We start from the raw sequence: 19,139 nt of genomic DNA on the forward strand, positions 1-19,139 counted from the left end.
ATATACCAATGAAAAGCAGAAATGAAAACTATCAATTAGAGACTTACAAGATCTTTTGGAACCAATTAACTGTGAGCAAAAGCTAGTGTCAAAGGAAGGCAAAAGGGAATGAATAAAGTCATACATTATTTTTATTTTAAGATTCTTGGTCCAGCATTTGTTTCTTCATCTAGCTCACTACACACAAATAAAAAGATACAATTTATAACCCATAGAGTATGTAAAACCATATTTCAGCCCAACTTCCTGGAAATGCATTCAGTAAATTTTGCTCTCTGAAGCCTTAACTTTGTCAGCCGCCTGAGGTTTAGTTTAAGCTTTGAAGTTGCTGTTGTGACACCTGGATCAGCTCACCTCATTCACAACTGTTGTGATCATTCTGTGACCAATGCCATGGGAATTTCAATTCTCTTTTTAAAAAAAGTGACGACCTCCACTTAATTAACCTGTTGCTTCCCTGCAGAGCTCCTCAGTCTGTTAAGCTGTTGTCTGGATGTCTCACCCCTCAGTGCTGCTGGCTATAGCAACACTTCCCTCACTACTCTTTTAGTTCACTATGATAGCCCTCTTTCTATCTTGACTTGATGCAGTACACCATCCCCTTCATTCAGTCCCTCCTTGCTGCTGCCCTGCACTCCTGCCTTGAATCATTAAAGCTTCCTCTTCCCCCTGCACTCAGAGCTCCATGCTGTTGTTGCATGGCAACCGTTCCATCAGTCCTACTCTGCTTTCTTCTGCAGCACACTACCTCAGCATCATCATCAACCCCAAGTGCTGCTGCCCCTTGGCACCCAATCCCTCAATCCTGCTTGGAAGCTACCCAATGACACTCCATCCCTTATGCTCATTCTGCTCTCTTAACTACAGATCAGATTCCTGTTCATGGTACATGAAAATCTGGCAATTCATTGATCCTCAGTTCCATATTTCTTTGTCCTCACTATAAAAACCTACCTGTTTAACTGATGGGACAGAATACTAATTGATAACTTGGGTAAAGAACCAATACGGTAGGTATTTATTTCTGAAACTGTGGTATGTCAGGGAGGAAAAACTTGCATCTACCTAAAGCAGGTTTTAAAAAAATACTTATTAGAAACATAGAAAAATAGAAGAAGGAGTAGGTCATTCGGCCCTTCAAGCCTGTTTCGCCATTCAATATGATCATGGATGATCCTCAATTGCAACGTATTACCCCCGCTCTCTCCCCATACCCCCCAATTCCTTTAGAGTCTAGAAATCTATCTATTTCCTTCTTAAATATATTCAGTGACTTGTCTTCCACAGCCTTCTTTGGTAGAGAATTCCACAGGTTCATCACCCTCTGAGTGAAGACGTTTCTCTTCATCTCTTCCCCAAATGGCCTACCACGCATCCTGAGATTGCGACCCCTTGGTCTAGAGCCTCCAACCAGAGGAAATATCATCACTGTATCCAGTCTGCCCAGAACTATCAGAATTTTATATGTTTCAATGAGATCCCCTTTCATGCTTCTAAACTCCAGTGGATACAGGCCTAGTCAGCCCAGTCTCCCCCCATACAACAATCCTGCCATCCCAGGAATCAGTCTGGTGAACCTTCGCTGCACTCCCTCTTTAGCAAGCATATCCTTTCTTAGGTAAGGAGACCAAAACTGCACACAGTACTCCAGGTGTGGTCTCACCAAGGCCCTGTACAGCTGCAGTAAGACATCCTTGCTCCTGTACTCAAGTCCTCTTGCAATGAAGGCCAGCATGCCATTTGCCTTCTTAACTGCTTGCTGCACCTACATGCTTGCTTTCAGTGATTGGTACACAAGGACACCCTGGTCCCTTTGTACATCAACATTTCCCAATCTATCACCATTTAAATAATATTCTGTTATTCTGTTTTTTTCTACCAAAGTGGATAACTTCACACTTATCCACGTTATACGGCATTTGCCATGTATTTGCCCACTCACTCAACTTGTCTAGATCACCTTGAAGCCTCTTCACATTCCCACCTAGTTTTGTGTTGTCAGCAAACTTGGAAATATTACATTTGGTTCCATCATCCAAATCATTGATATATATTATGAATAGCTGGGGCCCAAGCATTGATCCCTGTGGTTCCTGCCAGTCCGTAAAAGATTCATTTATTCCTCACCTGTTTCCCGTCTGCTAATCAATTCTCAATCCATGCCAAGATATTACAAAAAACTACTGCGGATGCTGGAAATCCAAAACAAAAACAGAATTACCTGGAAAAACTCAGCAGGTCTGGCAGCATCGGCGGAGAAGAAAAGAGTTGACGTTTCGAGTCCTCACGACCCTTCAACAGAACTGAGTAATATTAGGAGAGGGGTGAAATATAAGCTGGTTTAAGGTGGGGGGTGAGAAGTTGGGGGGTGGGGGGTGGGGGGGTGGTTGTAGGGACAAGCAAGCAGTGATAGGAGCAGATAATCAAAAGATGTCACAGACAAAGGAACAAAGAGGTGTTGAAGGTGGTGATATCTAAACGAATGTGCTAATTAAGAATGGATGGCGGGACACTCAAGGTACAGCTCTAGTGAGGGTGGGGTGGAGAGACTGACAGGGCATTAAAGGATAGATTTAAAAATAATGGAAATAGATGGGAAAAGAAAAATCTATATAAATTATTGGAAAAATCAAAAGGGAGGGGGAAGAAACGGAAAGGGGGTGGGGATGGAGGAGGGAGTTCAAGATCTAAAGTTGTTGAATTCAATATTCAGTCTGGAAGGCTATAAAGTGCCTAGTCGGAAGTGCCTCATCTTCCAACTAGGCACTTTACAGCCTTCCGGACTGAATATTGAATTCAACAACTTTAGATCTTGAACTCCCTCCTCCATCCCCACCCCCTTTCCGTTTCTTCTCCCTCCCTTTTGTTTTTTCCAATAATTTATTTAGATTTTTCTTTTCCCACCTATTTCCATTATTTTTAAATCTATACCTTTAATGCCCTGTCAGTCTCTCCACCCCACCCCCACTAGAGCTGTACCTTGAGTGTCCTGGCATCCATTCTTAATTAGCACATTCGTTTAGATAATATCACCACCTTCAACACCTCTTTGTTCCTTTGTCTGTGACATCTTTTGATTATCTGCTCCTATCACTGTTTGCTTGTCCCTACAACCACCCCCCCCCAACTTCTCTAACCCTACCCCCCCACCTTAAACCAAGATATTACTCCTAATCTAATGTGCTTTAATTTTGCACACTAACCTCTTATGTGGCTCTTTATCAAAAGCTTTCTGAAAATCCAAATATGCCACATCCACTGGTTCTTCCTTATCTATTCTGCTAATTTCGCCCTCAAAGAACTCCAGTAGGTTTGTCAAACATGATTTCCCATGTTGACTTTGTCTAATCCCGTTGGTATTTTCTAAGTATCCTGTTATCACATCCTTTATAATCGACTCTAACATTTTCCCTACCACTGATGTTAGGCTAACCAACCTGTAATTCCCTGTTTTCCCCTCCCTTTTTTACATTGTGGGGTTACATTTGCTATCCTCCAATCTGCCGGAACTGTTCCAGAATCTATAAAATTTTGGAAGATGACAACCAACAAATCCACTATTTCCATGGCCGCCTCCTTTAGTACCCTGGGATGTAGATTATCAGGCCCTATACTATTTTTCATAATATTATTGTAGGCTTATGGGTGTGAGTGTGGATGGTTCTTGTCTGTGTGACTGATTTAATTGAATTAGAGTCAGATAGACTGCAGGGTTGAAATGATCAAAAGTGTTAGGTATAAAACACACTTTTGAAATGGAGATTAACAAGTGGAGATGATGGTTTCACAGATAAGGTGTGAATGAAATTTGCATTTTTAGATAAATGAAGGGGTTGTTTGATTTTTTATAAGAATGGTAGGATGTTTACAACTAACAAGATAACTAGAGCAAGGTTATTATGTGTATTTTTTCCCAAAAGGAAAGAGGCCATATTGACACCATGAAATATTTTTATATTATGGGAAAATTAAATTTCTGAAGACATGTAGAGTGGAATTTTACACATTAAAGAGAAAGAACCATGTATAAAGAAGGATGGAAGCTTATGTGGGGGTGGCAATGTAAAATCTTGAAAGGTACACCTGGTGTAAAACAGCCTCTAATCACTTTTGCATGAGTCCGCTGTGTCCAATAACTAAAGTTGTGTTAAAAGCCTTTGAAAATTCACTGTCAAGTAGGTGCTGTGGTAACCTTGCTGAATTGCCTATTTAAATTTAAAATCTATTTTGGACTGTTGCCTTAAAAGGGGGTGTGTCAGGTTAATTAGGAATTTTGGGATTTGTTATATCAAGTAACTGTAATATTATGAATGTGTCTGAAATTTTTTCTTTTGTTAATATTTTAATTTAATTTTTAAAATCTCTAAAGTTGTTAGTGGACTCATTACTTCTAAATTCAGTCCAAAAATCTTCTTGTAATAAATACAAACTGCAAAACCATTGTGATAGCTTAGCCAAGTTTCCCTTGTGGATTTGGTCCACGAGCACACAGCACCTGCCACATCACAATAAATTTTAATAGTCATCCAAATTATCAAAGTAAAACCAACAGCTGAGTATCACTGAATCTTTCTTCTGGTCATTTAATCATGCATGTAGCATTACACTGTTTACTTACAGACAGAGAGAAGATTGCAGGAGGCAAAATGGGCTCTTCTAATGTTGGCACACATCAACATGGTGTAAAGGTAAACTTTTACCTTTTTATATGCTATAAAAATATTATTCTGCCATTGACATTTGCAGAAAAATAATTCGAAAAAAGGTAGCAAAATACAGGAAAATAGTTGCACTGGCAGCTACTATGTCCTCTGATTATATCAACATATTCTGCTGATGTCTTAGTGTGCAATATATAATATCTTTCATTTATACTCATCAATTTTATTATTACAATTACTGGTCCAGTAAATAATTTGCCCTGTTCTTCAGCTATATTTCATTTTGGCTGCCTCCTGCTGGATAATGCCTCAAATTATGTTAATATATTCTGATGATGTTTTTAGATGCAACATAACCTATCTCTAATTTATACTCACCAATTTTATCAACTCCAGGAGGATGGAAGACCTGTGGAAAAACCTTTTACAGTGAGAGGAAATGGAAAATCTTCTAAAGATGCACGGCCTTCAAAAAAAGATATAATTCAAACTACAAACAAAAAGAGACAGCCAAAGCTAAATATGGATGAAGTAGAAGGTAAATTACTTAGTGGACTAATAATCCAGAGAACATTAGCATAACAGCTTCTTACACAAACATGTCTTGAAGCATGTTATGGTACTTTTGAAGCTTTGAGAGAGTTTTTAAAATTAGGAATGAAGCGAGGGGGCAAAACAATTCAGAGAAGTGAATAACCAAGATTCTGAAGAAAAGTTTTAGTGGTTGCACCTGCAGAATCGGCATAATTGTAATGTGTACTGTTGTCGAGTATAGTAAAGATGTGTTGGTTAAGCTTAATTTCAGCTGCGATATTAGGTCTAACGTTCACTGGAGGAGAAAAGCAGTTCTGCGCACAAAAAAAACTTAAGCTTTGGTGTTAAAGCATAAATACAGCCAGTTAAGATTCAATTTAATCAAACCTCTGAAAGACAGAGAACATTTGAGTTTGTTCTAATGCACATTCCTAGTGGCATGAAGAACTACCTCTAAAAAGTAAATTAAGAAGGAAGCAAATGCACTTTTAAAAACATATATTGCCTTTCATTTTGTTTAGAATTTAAATTATGAAATCTCCATGCCATTCTAGTGTTCCATCAGTCCTATTTGGAAAAATTGGCCCCCACACACACAACAAGTTCCACTGAACCCAGCACAGTTTAATGTGTAATAAATTTCCTCTGTGATGTTCCTAATTCATCATCTTAAATTGCTCCCACTTATGGTCGACATGTAATCACAATTGTTTTACCTTGGTATTCTAAAACTTAGGCTATTTCTCCAGCAAATATTTCAAGTTTGGAATGAAAATATGTTACGTCCATAATTCAAGCACGTGCTGTAGCACTTTGCTAAAATTCAAGTGAAGGCATTGTATTTGCTGGCCATATAACAGTGCCAAAAACCTGCTTCAGGTGTCTTGTCAATGCCATTCATCATTAAACGAGTGGCTCACTGTAACTTGTACACAAAAGTTCTTTTTGCTTTCCTGTAGAAAAACACATGATGTCTTGAGATTGGAGTCTTTCTTCATGAGAAAATCATAGTTTGTGAAGCTGCATCCTATCATTTTTTTGCTACTTTGAACAATCTTTCCAACATCAGTGACTACACTTCAAAAATACTTCATTGGCTGTAAAGTAATTTGGCATGTCCTGTGGTCAGGAAAAGTGCTACATAAGTGTAAATCCTTTTTCCCCCCCTTTTTTGATCCAAGAAAATCCAGGATTTTCCCTATGACGGGCGGGCAGGCTGGGTGGGAGTGGGTGGGCGCGGAGCCGATTACCGCCAGCAAACAGCTCTGTGCCGCCATTTTACGCGGGTGGGCCAATTAAGGCTCAGCGCTACCTGTGAGGGTGGAGGGAGAGCCAGAGATGTGTGCGAAAGAGCGCAGCAATCTCCCTGAGGCATAGAACTGCCTCAAGGAGATTGAATGGATATTAAAATAATTAAAGAAATGATTTAAAAATTTATTTAAACATGTCCCCTCATGTGACTGTGTCACATGAGTGGGGGGGACATGTTTTTATATTTATGAAAATTTATTTACTTATTTAATAAAAGCTTCAGGATGCCTCATCCCACTTGTGGACGAGGTTTCCTGAAAAACGCAAAGGCCACTTGGGCTTTTCACCTGCCCACCAACCTTAAGGTTCGATGGGTAGCGTTCACAAGTGGTTCAATTAATTTCTTAATGGCCTCAATAGGCCGTTTACATTTCGGCGGGCACGTAGCTGACTCCGGCGCGCATTCACCGAACAAAATATCGTGATGACGTTGGGGCGCACGCCCGGCGTCATCACGCATCATTTTATGCATCGCCGTGTTGGGCCCGCCCCTGCACGCTGAGGGAAAAATCCTGCCCCTGATGTAGAATATGCCATCTTTCTTCACTCATCCTCCTTTCTTTCTCTCTCTCATTCTCTCTTTTTTTCTTTCTCTCTTCCTTTCTCTCTTTCTTTCTCTCCATATGGTATGTATCTATTATGTAGCTTTACAATTATAAAGGGCGACTTACTGAAGGGTTCTCCTGCTTATCTACTATGAACTATTTTCCCAGAACTATCAAACAAGCAGGAGAACTTTTTTTCTTGGATTCCACCAGTGCCAAACTTTGGTTCAGGGCTGGGATCTGCAGGGTTGAGGTGGATGGAGGTCCTTGCTCAGGTGGATGGTAACTGGGGTGGAGAAGGATGAGGACACTGTATTTTCTGTTATGTTCAATCTTGAGGCTTTACTTGATTGACAAAACTTCTCTCAAAGATACAATTCTTTTCCTTGTCTCTTCTGGGGAACTGTTCTCCCCTCCACTGAACTCTATACCTTTAAGTAAAATAATATTTGGCTCTGTGGCTGAAAGGTAACCTCAGAGGCTTTTCTAAGTTGAACATTGAAGATAAATGAATAAAGCACCATATTGATATGCATGTAAGCTGCCCCTGAATGGGTTACACCTCAAGCTCGACCCTCTGCCCATGAAAAATAACATATAGGGCAGAATTTTATAGCCCCGTTTCAGCGGGGATGGGGCCGTAAAATGCGGCGGGCCGTTATAAATGCCATTGACGACAGCGGGAACGTAAAACCCCACTGTCGTAAAATTCTGCCCGTAGACTTTAATTCAAACGTAAACTGTTATATTTTTCAGAAGTACAGCCTCTTAAAAAAATAATACAGTAAATGGCTACCTTATTAAATTTTCATTTTTCTATTTTATATTATGGCAGAATTTTTTGACCTTCTATCCAAAGCTCAGAGTAATAGAGTGAATGATCAACGTGGGCTTCTGAAGAAAGAAGATCTTGTACTTCCAGATTTTCTACGCCTCAAGCCACCCATATTTGAACCTGACTCTTCCACACCTTCAGCAAGTAAAGGAAATGGTAGAAAGCAAGAGGAAAAAAGCCAAACTGCACACAGGAACGTAATGTCAGCACAGCACTCTGATAAATTAGAGTATACGGACTCCAGCACAGCTATCTCATCTGCACTGAATTTCAACGAAAACTCCAACAACATGAAAGCCAAGCCAACAACTCAACACGCTAGCTGTCATCAACCTGTATTAGTGCCACCCGATTATGTAAGGCCAGATACTAAGCAGATAAATGATGCACCTTTCTATGTGCCAGTATCTCCTATTCCACATGTCAATGAACAAAGGTGGGAAAAGCGGTCTGGAGACTGGCAGTTGGAAACTGTACCACCTTATGAGGATGAAAATGCATTTGATCTGACTCTGGTGGCAGAAGGTGATATCAATAGCCCAAACAGTACATTATTACCGCCCCCACCAACACCACCATCCACTGTCAGTAAACTGGAGATAGCTAACTATACTCCACCAACTCCCTACACAGATGGTCAGGAGAACTCTTCACACTGCAGACCCACTTCAGGTATTTAAATGTGGCATATCTGTTTGTAGAGAAAAGAAAATTTTAAAAGTATGTCAATTTGTGTTGAGATTGATCATGTTTAAAAGGAAAAAAGGAAACTGGAAAAGACTATCCGAAAACTTGATACATGATGCACTAGTTTCAATTGACACCTTTTCTAAGCATCTAACTGTTGATAGCTCTAACGTTGTAGAGTATATATGGGAAAAGTCTGGATTGGGGTACAACAAAAGAATCAAGTTTTATTTAGCATATCTCAAGCAGGACTTATTTTTATGTAATCTGTTCTACACTGTCTGAAGATATATTTTATTTGCCCCCCCAAGATAATTGCTGTAAAATATTCATATGATTTCCACGTAAATTAAACTTTAATCCACTGGTGGTTGCAAAATTGTCACAAGGGACCATACACATTTTGCAAAAGCTTTGAATGACATTTCCGAATCTGTTTCATATCAGGCAAATCGTAACAGAATGATATAACCAATTGTTCCTTCCCATCTCATTATGAGCTACAGTAGCTCGTTGAATTTGATACCCTGAGTAGCTTACTGAAATACTTGCTTCTATAAGTTTAAGATTATGCACATGTACAGTGCTACCCACTTAAATTGACATCATGAGGACCATTCTAATCTTGTTGACATAAACCTGCATAATACACAAATAAAATCAACACAGAATTTCTGAATGCTACATTTCTGTTTACATTATTGTTTATATTAAGTTATTTTATCTTTTAAATGGCCATATGACTCTATGACATGACAAGTGTTCTTTGTGGATCATAACTTGTGTAGCTTATCTAAATACTTAGCTGCTTCCATCGCTGATGATGACTGATTGAAAAATAAATGGCTCCAGCTCTGCACACATGCTAAATTCTTCCTTGCAAATCACGTGACAAATTTGACTTTGTTGGACTCTTCATCAATTTTGGCTTCCTCAGCTTCTTGGCAGTCATCTTGGCCTCTCTTTACTGAAGTAATGACATGTTCTTTTGCAAGTGTTGCAGTATCAACCCCTAGGTGTGGTTACTGAGAAAAAGTAACTAAACTGTAGGCAAGCAGCTGTTAAGCATGAGAGAGCAGACATTTTAAAAGCTGAATAAAACTGCTGTTATGTACATAGAAGCTGGTGCATAATCTCTGCACATCTTTGAGGCATAAAGCACAACAATGTTGTAATCTTTCAGTTGAGTGAATGCAACTTGTGAAAATATCAAGTATCACGCAGGCTTTGGCATTGGCCTTACACTCAACTGGTATATGTTTAACATTTTTAAAGCACTGTGGATATTTTTGCTTTCTCATTATGAGGAGCTGTAGCTTATCTATTCCTGTGACATTGTGATGATGAGAATTAAAACACGGTCTTTGGTGCTTATCCCCAAGTACAGTCCCTTAGTGTAGTAGGGTTTGTCTCATTGGCATTATAAAAGTGATCAGTCGTTCATAATTTCATGGAGACGGATCCTCCGCGATGTCAGACCATTCTGCACATTTACCGTCACTGCAAATTTTCTTATAGACAACGTCATGATGGATCTTGAAACGACTAAACCACCCATTTCTGGCATCGCAATTTTCCATGTCCAGCTGATCAGGAAAGACCTGGGCCTTTTCAATAACATATCACGATGAATTGTGATGCTGGGTTTTTCACTAAACCACCTGGCTAACACACCATCGTATTTTGCAGTTTTGTTTTCCTTACCTGCCAGTGTGCGTGATCCTGCTTTGTGTTTGTCAGATTTCCACCAGCTATGTAGGCTGTTATGCTTCACAGACTTCTGTGGCAAATTTCTTTTCTGGAGTTTCCATTCTGAATTGCTTTGATTGCTGGAGTGTTATCTTCAAGCGTTCTCAAGTTAATTTTATGTTTAATTCCAGTCTTGGTATCTATCTTAAGCAAACTGTGATAAGCACTCACAACATAGCTAATTTATAGGCCTAATAAAAATGTATCACACTCACTAATGTCACAAGTGAAGATAAGGGCCTGTTGACATGGATGATACATTTTATGAAATTAAGCCTGCCAGAGTTCGTTGAGGTTGACATCAAAATCCTGGAACTCCATTCCTAAATATCTCTACCACTTGGACTGCAGCAGCTCAAGAAGGCAGCTTACCACCTCCTCCTTAAGACCAATTAAGGATGGGTAATAAATGCTGGCTTTGTCACCCACATCCCATTAACGAATAGGGAAAAAAATGTATGTGGCAAGTATCTGATATCAGTGTGCAGAGAAGGAACGAGATTGCCTGGAATATTTATGTTGATATAGATGTGACATTGACATAAAGGCATTCAAGATAAGTGAGAAGGACTGTAACTACAGAGATTAGTTGAGTCCATTAAACACAAAAGATGACTACTACAATAGCGGTTGCAAAAACTACAAGTACTGGACTTATAGTGCTGAAACACTACTTGCCTTACTTTGCTGCTAATGAATCTGAAAGTTACATGCACAAGCAAATATTTATTAACATTTTAAGAAATACCAATGTTGGTTGTCATATTTTGGAAGAGGGGAAAAAATCATTTATAAGCTGAATGTCACAACTTAACCATGAAGATGTCCCTCATGAGATGTGACCTCAGGTTAAGAAGTATTTATGTTCTGTGGACAGTAACTGGGTAATCCCCTGATAGTTCCAAAGACTTTTGCTGCTTATACTTAAATCAAATAAATCTCAAAAACTGAGTGATTTTAAAATATTGTTAATAATGTCTTGTACATTTCTCTATATGTTGCTTTTCCAGTTCTGTACACTAATATTAGGTGACATTTAATTGTCACAAATCACTCTCGAGAATTGAAAATCTTTCTCTTAGTCTTTGACTATTCTGTGCTTCATAGAGATGTTTTCACTTATGTATTATTGTCTTTCAATTTTTATTCTGAATTCTCCAAAGAGATGATATCCCTTTTTCTCAACCTAGGTTATTCAACATTGTTAAATATGATTTTAATTTTAATGGATTTTTCCTATTATGCTTGTATAAATTACTTACTGTTCTTTCCCATTTTTTCACTATGTTGTAGTTCTGGGAGCTGAATGATACTGAACACAAGGGCATTTTGTTTGTAAAATTGTAGATGATAGATTAATAGAAATCATTGCTTTCTAAGTATTCTTCTGAGACAAGATCTTTCAAATGACACCTCACCAGCAGATTGATTGGAATACATAAAATTAGTTGTCTGTATTGAGAGTTTTAAGCCTTCTGCTGGTAAATATTCCAACTATTCCATTGCTTTGTCCATGGTGTAAGATGGGAGGAGGCTTATGTGGACCATAAACACTGGCATGTACCTAATGGGCTAAGTGGCCTCTTTCTGTATTGTAAAATATTATGTAATTCAAAGCGTAATTCCTGAAAGGAGTCGAAATCAAATTGAAGGCTGCGCAGTTTGAAAGATTACTGACTGGGTTTTACTCCATCTTTGTTCTTATTTATGATTACATTAAATTTTGATAATTTTAAAAAGCCAGGCTGCATTTTAAAGAAAAAAGTCATCCACTTTTTTCCCCCTAAAGTTAACCTAGGGCAGCAGAAGAGATACTGATTTTTCTAAGGGAAAGTGTAAAGTTTTCCTTAAATTGAATGTGGTTATCCTGTTGAGACTTGAAATATCATTTTGTACTGTAAAATATTTTACTATTGTTGCAATTGTATTTCAAGTGTATAATATTGCAGTGTTGGATTTTCAAAGTTGGTAAACCTGTTGTTCTTAGGATAATGATGGTTGATCGAAACATTAAAAGATGAGGGGTCACTGCACGTTTGTGATAATCATGGCGATGTAAAGGCCTTATTCATTCTTACCATGTGTGTTCAGCTTCCAGTCACACCAACAAGCTTGCAGAGTCAGAAAGTTTAGATGGAGAAGTTACCTCCATTCCATTTGATTCACACTTGTAGAGTACCGACCCTATTATCCTTTATTTCCATGCCTAGTTGATCCTTTAACAAGTTGCCTATCCAGACCCAACTCTCAAAGGCAGTAAGAGTCAGATTAGGAACATAGGAACAGGAGTAGACCACTTAGGCCCTTGAACCCACCATTTAATGAGATCATGGCTTCTTAAAAATTAGTTCATGGGATGTAAACATCGTTGGCAAGGCCAGCATTTATTGCCCATCCCTAGTTGCTCTGGAGTAGGTGGTGGTGAGCCATCTTCTTGCACTACTGCTGCCCATGAGGTGTAGGCACACCCACAGAAAGGGAGTTCCTGGATTTTGGCCCAGTGATAGTGGAAATGTACTTTAAAGTTAAGATGTACCTGACTTGGAAGGGAACTTGCAGGTGGTGATGTTCTCATACATCTGCCGCCCTTAATCCTGTAGACAGTAGAGATTATGGGTTTGGAAAATGCTGTCGAAGGATGCCTTGCTGCAGTGCATTTTGTAGATGATACGCACTGCTCCATTGTCTGCCAGTGGTAGAGGGAGTGAATGTTTAAGGCTGTGGATGGGATGCCAGGCAAGTGATTTAAGAACATAAGAATTTATGAAATATGAGCAGGAGTATTCAACTCCTCTAGCCTGCTCAGTCAGTCAATATGATCATGGCTGAACTTCTGCCTTAACTCCACTTTCCTGCCCAATCTCCATAAGCCTTGAGAGATCAAAATTCTGTTGATCTCAGTCTTGAATGCACTCAGTGATGGAGCATCCACATTTCTTTGGGTAGACAATTCCAAAAATTCACAACCCTCTGAGTGAAGAAATTTCTCCTCCTCTCAGATCAACTCCTTATCCTGAGGCTGTTTCCCCCATGTCCCAGGTTCCTTATAAAAGAGAAACAACCTCTCGGTATCTGTCCTGTCAAGCCCCTTCAGAACCTTTATGTTTCAATGAGGTCACCTCTCGTCTAAACTCCAGAAAATAGAGGCCCAATTTACTCAGCATCTCATCATTCAGCGAACCTCTCATTCCAGGAACAAATCGACTGAACCTTTGCTGTACTGCTTCCAAGGCAAGTACTTCCTTAGATATGGAGACTAAAACTGCGCACAGTACTCCAGGTATAGTCTTACTAACGCCCTGTACAATTGTAGCAAGACCTCTTGTTCTTGCACTCCAAACAAACCCTTTGCAATAAAAGCCAATGTGCTGCTTTCTTCCTAATTGCTTGCTGTCTCTACGTGCTAACCTTATGTTCCTTTATACGAGCACACACAAGTCCCTCTGAACATTAACATTTAAAGTATCACACCTTCTAACGATATGCTGCTTTCTATTTTAACTACCAAAGTGAATAACCTCACACTTACCCGCGCAATACTCCACCTGCCATCTTGTTGCCCATTCACTTAATCTGTCTATAGCTTTTTGCAGCCCCTTCACACAACTTGCATTAATACCTAAGTTTGTATTGTCAGTATAATTAGATACATTTCTCTTGGTCTCTTAGTCTATGTTAATGACTTAGACAGTAAGTAGCTGAGGCCCTAACATTTATTCTAGTGGCATTCCACTAGTTACAGCTTGGTGACTTGAAAATGCTCCAGTTATCACTACCTGTGCATTAACCAATCCTGCATCCATGCTGATATTACTGCTAACTCCATGAGCCCCTATATTGCGTTTTAACCTTTTGTTTGGCACTTTATAGAAAGTCTTTGGAAGTCCAAGTATATTACATCTACTGTTTTCCTTTTACCTATCTTATAAGTTACATCCTCAGAAAATTCGAATAGATTTGTCAAACACAGTTTCCCGTTTTTAAAATCATATTGACGTTGCCTGATCATACTATGATTTTCTAAGTTATTGGATGGGGAGAGATGGTGGGATAACTTTTCCCCTTTGTCCTCACCTCTCGGTTGTCTGTAACAAGGTATATATTTTAGAGGGAGTGTTTTAAACTTTTTGAGTGTTGTGACTTTAAGGAATTGACACAGCACAGGCTTTTTGATATGTTTAAATCAGAAGAAAAGATAAACATTATTCACACAACACCCCAAAATGTAAACTCAGCAAAGCCACTCACTCCCTCAAACATGTAGAAATTATGAATTCTAGAGATAAAGCATGCACTTAGGTTATTAGCTGAATAAGAAGAAGCATATCACATGTTTAAATTAGTTCTTTAAGATGCAAGCATTGCAGGCCTGAAGGGTGTTCTCTCCTGGCTCTTTGAAGATAAATGAGGGTCGAAAGTCTCTGGGTTTTACCTGTGAAGTTTTGGAGAGATTCAGTAGAGATAAATCTTGCAGACGAAGACAAATTAGCCCCTCTCTCGTTGCCTGGGAAGATTGTTTGAAGTAGGCAAGGTTCCTTTCTTGCTGGAGGATGGTCCATTTTGTGTCCTATTAGCCTCCAAGCTAACTTGCCCCTGGCTGGTCTTTGGAATAATATGGTGTCTTATAAAGGAAGTGGCTGCAGAGATAGTGGAGGCATTGGTCATAATATTGTAGAACTCACTGGATTCTGGGAGGCTCCCAGCGGTTTTGAAAACCGCTAACGTGTACACCCCTGTTCAAGAAGGGAGGAAGACAAAAAGCAGGAAACTATAGGCCAGTCAGCCAAACATCTGTTGTTGGGAAAATGCTGGAGTCCATTATTAAGGAAGAAATAGCAGGACATTTAGAAAAGCTTAACGCCATCAAACAGAGTCAACATGGTTTTATGAAAGGGAAAACATGTTTGACAAATTTGCTAGAGTTCTTTGAGGATATAACAAGCAGAGTTGATAAAGGGGAACCGGTAGATGCATTGTATTTAGATTTCCAGAAGGCATTCGATAAGGTGCCACATAAAAGGTGACAGATAAGAGCTCACAGTATTGGGGGTAATGCATTAGCATGGATTGAGAATTGGTTAACAAACAGAAGACAAGAGAGTTGGGATTAATGGGTCTTTTTCAGGTTGGAAAGACGTAACTAGTGGAGTGCCACGAGGATCAGTCTTTGAGCCTCAATTATTTACTATAAATGACTTGGAGGAGGGGGAAGAGTGTAATGTATCCACATTTGCTGATGATACAAAAATATGTTGTGTTGAGGTCATAAGAAATCTGCAAGAGGATATAGACAGGATGAGTGAGTGGGCAAAAACTTGGCAGGTGGACTTTAATGTAGGAAAGTGTGAGGTCATGCACTTTGGTCGGAAAAATCAAAAGGCATACAATTATTTAAGTGGAGAGAGACTCCAAAAAAGTGCAGCACAGAGGGATCTGGGTGTTCTTGTGCATGAAACACAAAAAGTTAGCATGCAGGTGCAGCAAGTAATTAAGAAGGCAAATGGAACTTTGGCCTATTGCTAGAGGGTTGGAGTTTAAAAATACGAAGTCTTGTTACAACTGTACAGGGTGTTGGTGAGGCTGCACCTGGAGTACTGTGTACAGTTTTGGTTCCTGTATTTAAGAAAGAATATAATGGCATTGGAGGCAGTTCAAAAAAAGATTCACTAGGCTGATTCCTGGGATGAAGGGGTTGACTTATCAAGAATGGCTAAACAGGTTAGGCCTTTATTCATTAGAGTTTAGATGAATGAGGGGTTGTCTTATTGAAACATACAAGATTCTGAGGAGGCTTGACGGTAGATGTTGAGAAGATTTTTTCACTAGTGAGGGAATCTCGAACTGGGGACAAAGTTACAGAATAAGGGGGCACTCATTTAAAACTGAGATGTGAAGGAATTTTTTTCTCTGAGGGTGGTAAATGTCTGGAATTCTCTACCCCAGAGAGTTGTGGAGCCTAGATCACTGAAAGTTTTTAAAGAGGCAGTAGATAGATTTTTGAAATATCGAGGAGTTGAAGGCTATAAGGAGCTGGCACAAAAGAGGAGTTGAGCCCTGGATCAGATCAGCCATGATCTTATTGAATGGTGGGGCAGGCTTGAGGGGCCGAATGACCTACTCCTCCTATTTCTTATGTTCTTATTATGTTGTTATCTCTAGTCAGTTTCGACCATGTGACCACATGATCAGTACTTTTATTATCCACTCAGACGATACGATGTTAGAAGCCATAGCTGCACAGTGGAGAATAAATGATGGTCTTTCACATCTGCTTGTGATAAATTGGTTTCTTCATACCTCTGTTAGATTTCAGTTCACAGACAGTAAGTCTGAGAGACTGTTAAATTTGAGTTTCTGTAAATACCCAGACAATAGGATCTGTAAAATCACAAGTGGTATTGTGTTCAGAAAGCCTTTTCAAGGGAGAGTACTCCATTCACAGAAATTTACATTTTAATGACTTTCCAGAGACATGAGTTAGTTCTTGTCTGTGCAGAAATTACAATGTCACTAGAACCGCACCTCCGCATGCGCACCCTCCCCCGCAATCGTCTCCATAAGTTCACGGACATATGACGCGAGGATGACAAAAGTGTATTGTTAAGGCTATTTTAATAATAGATCCCAGCATTTTCCAACAACTGGTGGCAGGCTAAATGGCCTGTAATTCCCTATTTTCACTCTTCCCCTCCTTTCTTGAATACTGGAGTCTACTTGGAGCATTCTAGGATCTAGAAAACTTTGGCAAATCATAGCCAATGCATCCACCATCTTTTCAGCTACCTCTTCTAAAACATTAAGCTGTAGGCCATCAGGTCTTGGAGATTTGATATCTTTCAGTCCCTTAAGTTTCTCCAATCCTTTTCTCTGCTAATATTAATCACCTTAGGTTCCTCCCTCTATTTCCAGCGTGTAATTTATGTCTTCTACTGTGGTCATCCCCAAGATGTGCTACGGGATTTGAATTTCCTGTTCCCTGGGATCCTATGAAAAAGTCTCCACTCTGAGTTAGAGTTGAAGACTTTGGGCAGTTTCGACTTACTTACCTGCGTAACTACCCAGGAAATATTAGACAGAAAACTCCTGGTCTAACTCCTGGATAACTATACAATGGAACGACTTCCATGCAACTCGATCTGACCCACCCCAACTCCCCACTACCCACTCTGCCCAGCACCCCAACTCCACCTGACCTGACCTCACCATCCTACATAGCTGCCACCCTCCTGACCCACCCTACCCCTTACCCACTTACCACCCTACCCCTTCACCCACCTTTACCCACTTAGCTCATCCCTACTTCCTTACCCACTCTAACCCTTTACCCAGCCAACCCACTTACCTTACCCACTCTACCCCCTTACTCACTTAGCTCACCCATCCTACTCCCTCACCTCACCCACCTTACCCACTTAGCTCACCCACCCTACCTCTTACCTCACCCAACCTACCCTGGCTTCTCTCCATAGCTTCTAAAAGATGATCTGGGACATTTAAACTCTTTGCTTATCAGAATACGGCACTGGTGCTTTAAAAGGGTAGTGTGGCTTGTCTACCCCCAATGATCCAGCACTACAAAAAAGCAGTTCTATTTCAGGTACGCTTTGCATTTCTGGAGAAACTGAGATTGGACGTATCCGGAGTGGTGCAGAAAAGTAAGATCAGAGTGCCAGTCCTCGGAGATTTGGATCAAAGTACTTGTTCAATGTCTCTGCCATTTCCTCATTGTCCATGAAACCGGACGGACCACCTGGCATCAACCTACGCACCGGAAATGACTGCGGCAAACTCAGCCCTGTCAACCCTGCAAAGTCCTCCTTACTAACGTCTGGGGTAGTGCCAAAATTGGGAGAGCTGTCTCACACACTAGTCAAGCAACAGCCTGACACAGTCATCCTCACAGAATCATACCATACAGACAATGTCCCAGACACTGCTATCACCATGCCGGGGTATGTTCTGTCCTACCAACAGGATAGACCAAGCTGACTGGTAGCACAGTGTTGTACAAGTTGGAGGGAGTTGCCCTGGGAGTCCTCAACATTGACTCCAGGCCCCATGAAGTCTTATGGTATCAGGTCAAAACATGGGCAAGGAAACCTCCTGCTGATTACCACATACCACCTCCCCTCAGCTGATGAATCAGTACTCCTCCATGTTGAATACTTCGAGGAAGCACTGAGGGTGACAAGGGCACAGAATGTACTTTGGGTGGGAAACTTCAATGTCCATCACCAAGAGTGGCTTGGTAGCACCACTACAGACCGAGTTGGCCAAGTTCCAAAGGACATAGCTGCTAGATTGGGTCTGCGGCAGTTAGTGAGGGAACCAATCAGAGGAAAAAACATACTTGACCTCATCCTCACTAACCTGCCTCCTGCAGATGCATCTCTCCATGACAGCAGTGGTAAGAGTGACCACTGCACAGTCCTTGTGGAGACAAAATCCTGTCTTCACATTGACAATAACCTCCCTCGTGTTGTGTGGCACTACCACCATGCTAATTGGGATAGATTTTGAACAGATCCAGCAGCTTAGAACTGGACAAGCATGACTAACTGTGGGCCATCAGGAGCAGCAGAATTGTACTGAACCACAATCTGCAACCTCATGGCCCGGCATATCTCCCACTCTATGATTGCCACCAAGCCAGGGAATCAACTCTGGTTCAATGAAGAATGCAGGAGGGCATGCCAGGAGCAGCACCAGGCATACTTAAAAATGAGGTGTCAAACTGGTGAAGCTATGACGCAGGACTACTTGGGTGCCAAACAGCATAAGCAGCAAGCGATAGACACAGCTAAGCGACCCCACAAC

The 19,139-nt window shown here is 40.4% G+C and overlaps 1 protein-coding gene across 1 annotated transcript in view; it reads left to right on the forward strand.

Annotated features, from left to right (window-relative positions):
- Nucleotides 1–19,139, forward strand: part of rgs12b (regulator of G protein signaling 12b) — a 246,381-nt gene that overhangs the window by 188,867 nt on the left and 38,375 nt on the right. Inside the window, exons 14-16 of the mRNA XM_078556924.1 lie at nt 4,621–4,688; nt 5,058–5,199; nt 7,887–8,558. Of these exons, the coding sequence (XP_078413050.1) occupies nt 4,621–4,688; nt 5,058–5,199; nt 7,887–8,558 (882 nt within the window). The remainder of the gene's footprint in view (nt 1–4,620; nt 4,689–5,057; nt 5,200–7,886; nt 8,559–19,139) is intronic.

This window comes from Cetorhinus maximus, chromosome 2 (genome assembly GCF_964194155.1).
Source record: "Cetorhinus maximus chromosome 2, sCetMax3.hap1.1, whole genome shotgun sequence".
NCBI lineage: Eukaryota > Metazoa > Chordata > Chondrichthyes > Lamniformes > Cetorhinidae > Cetorhinus > Cetorhinus maximus.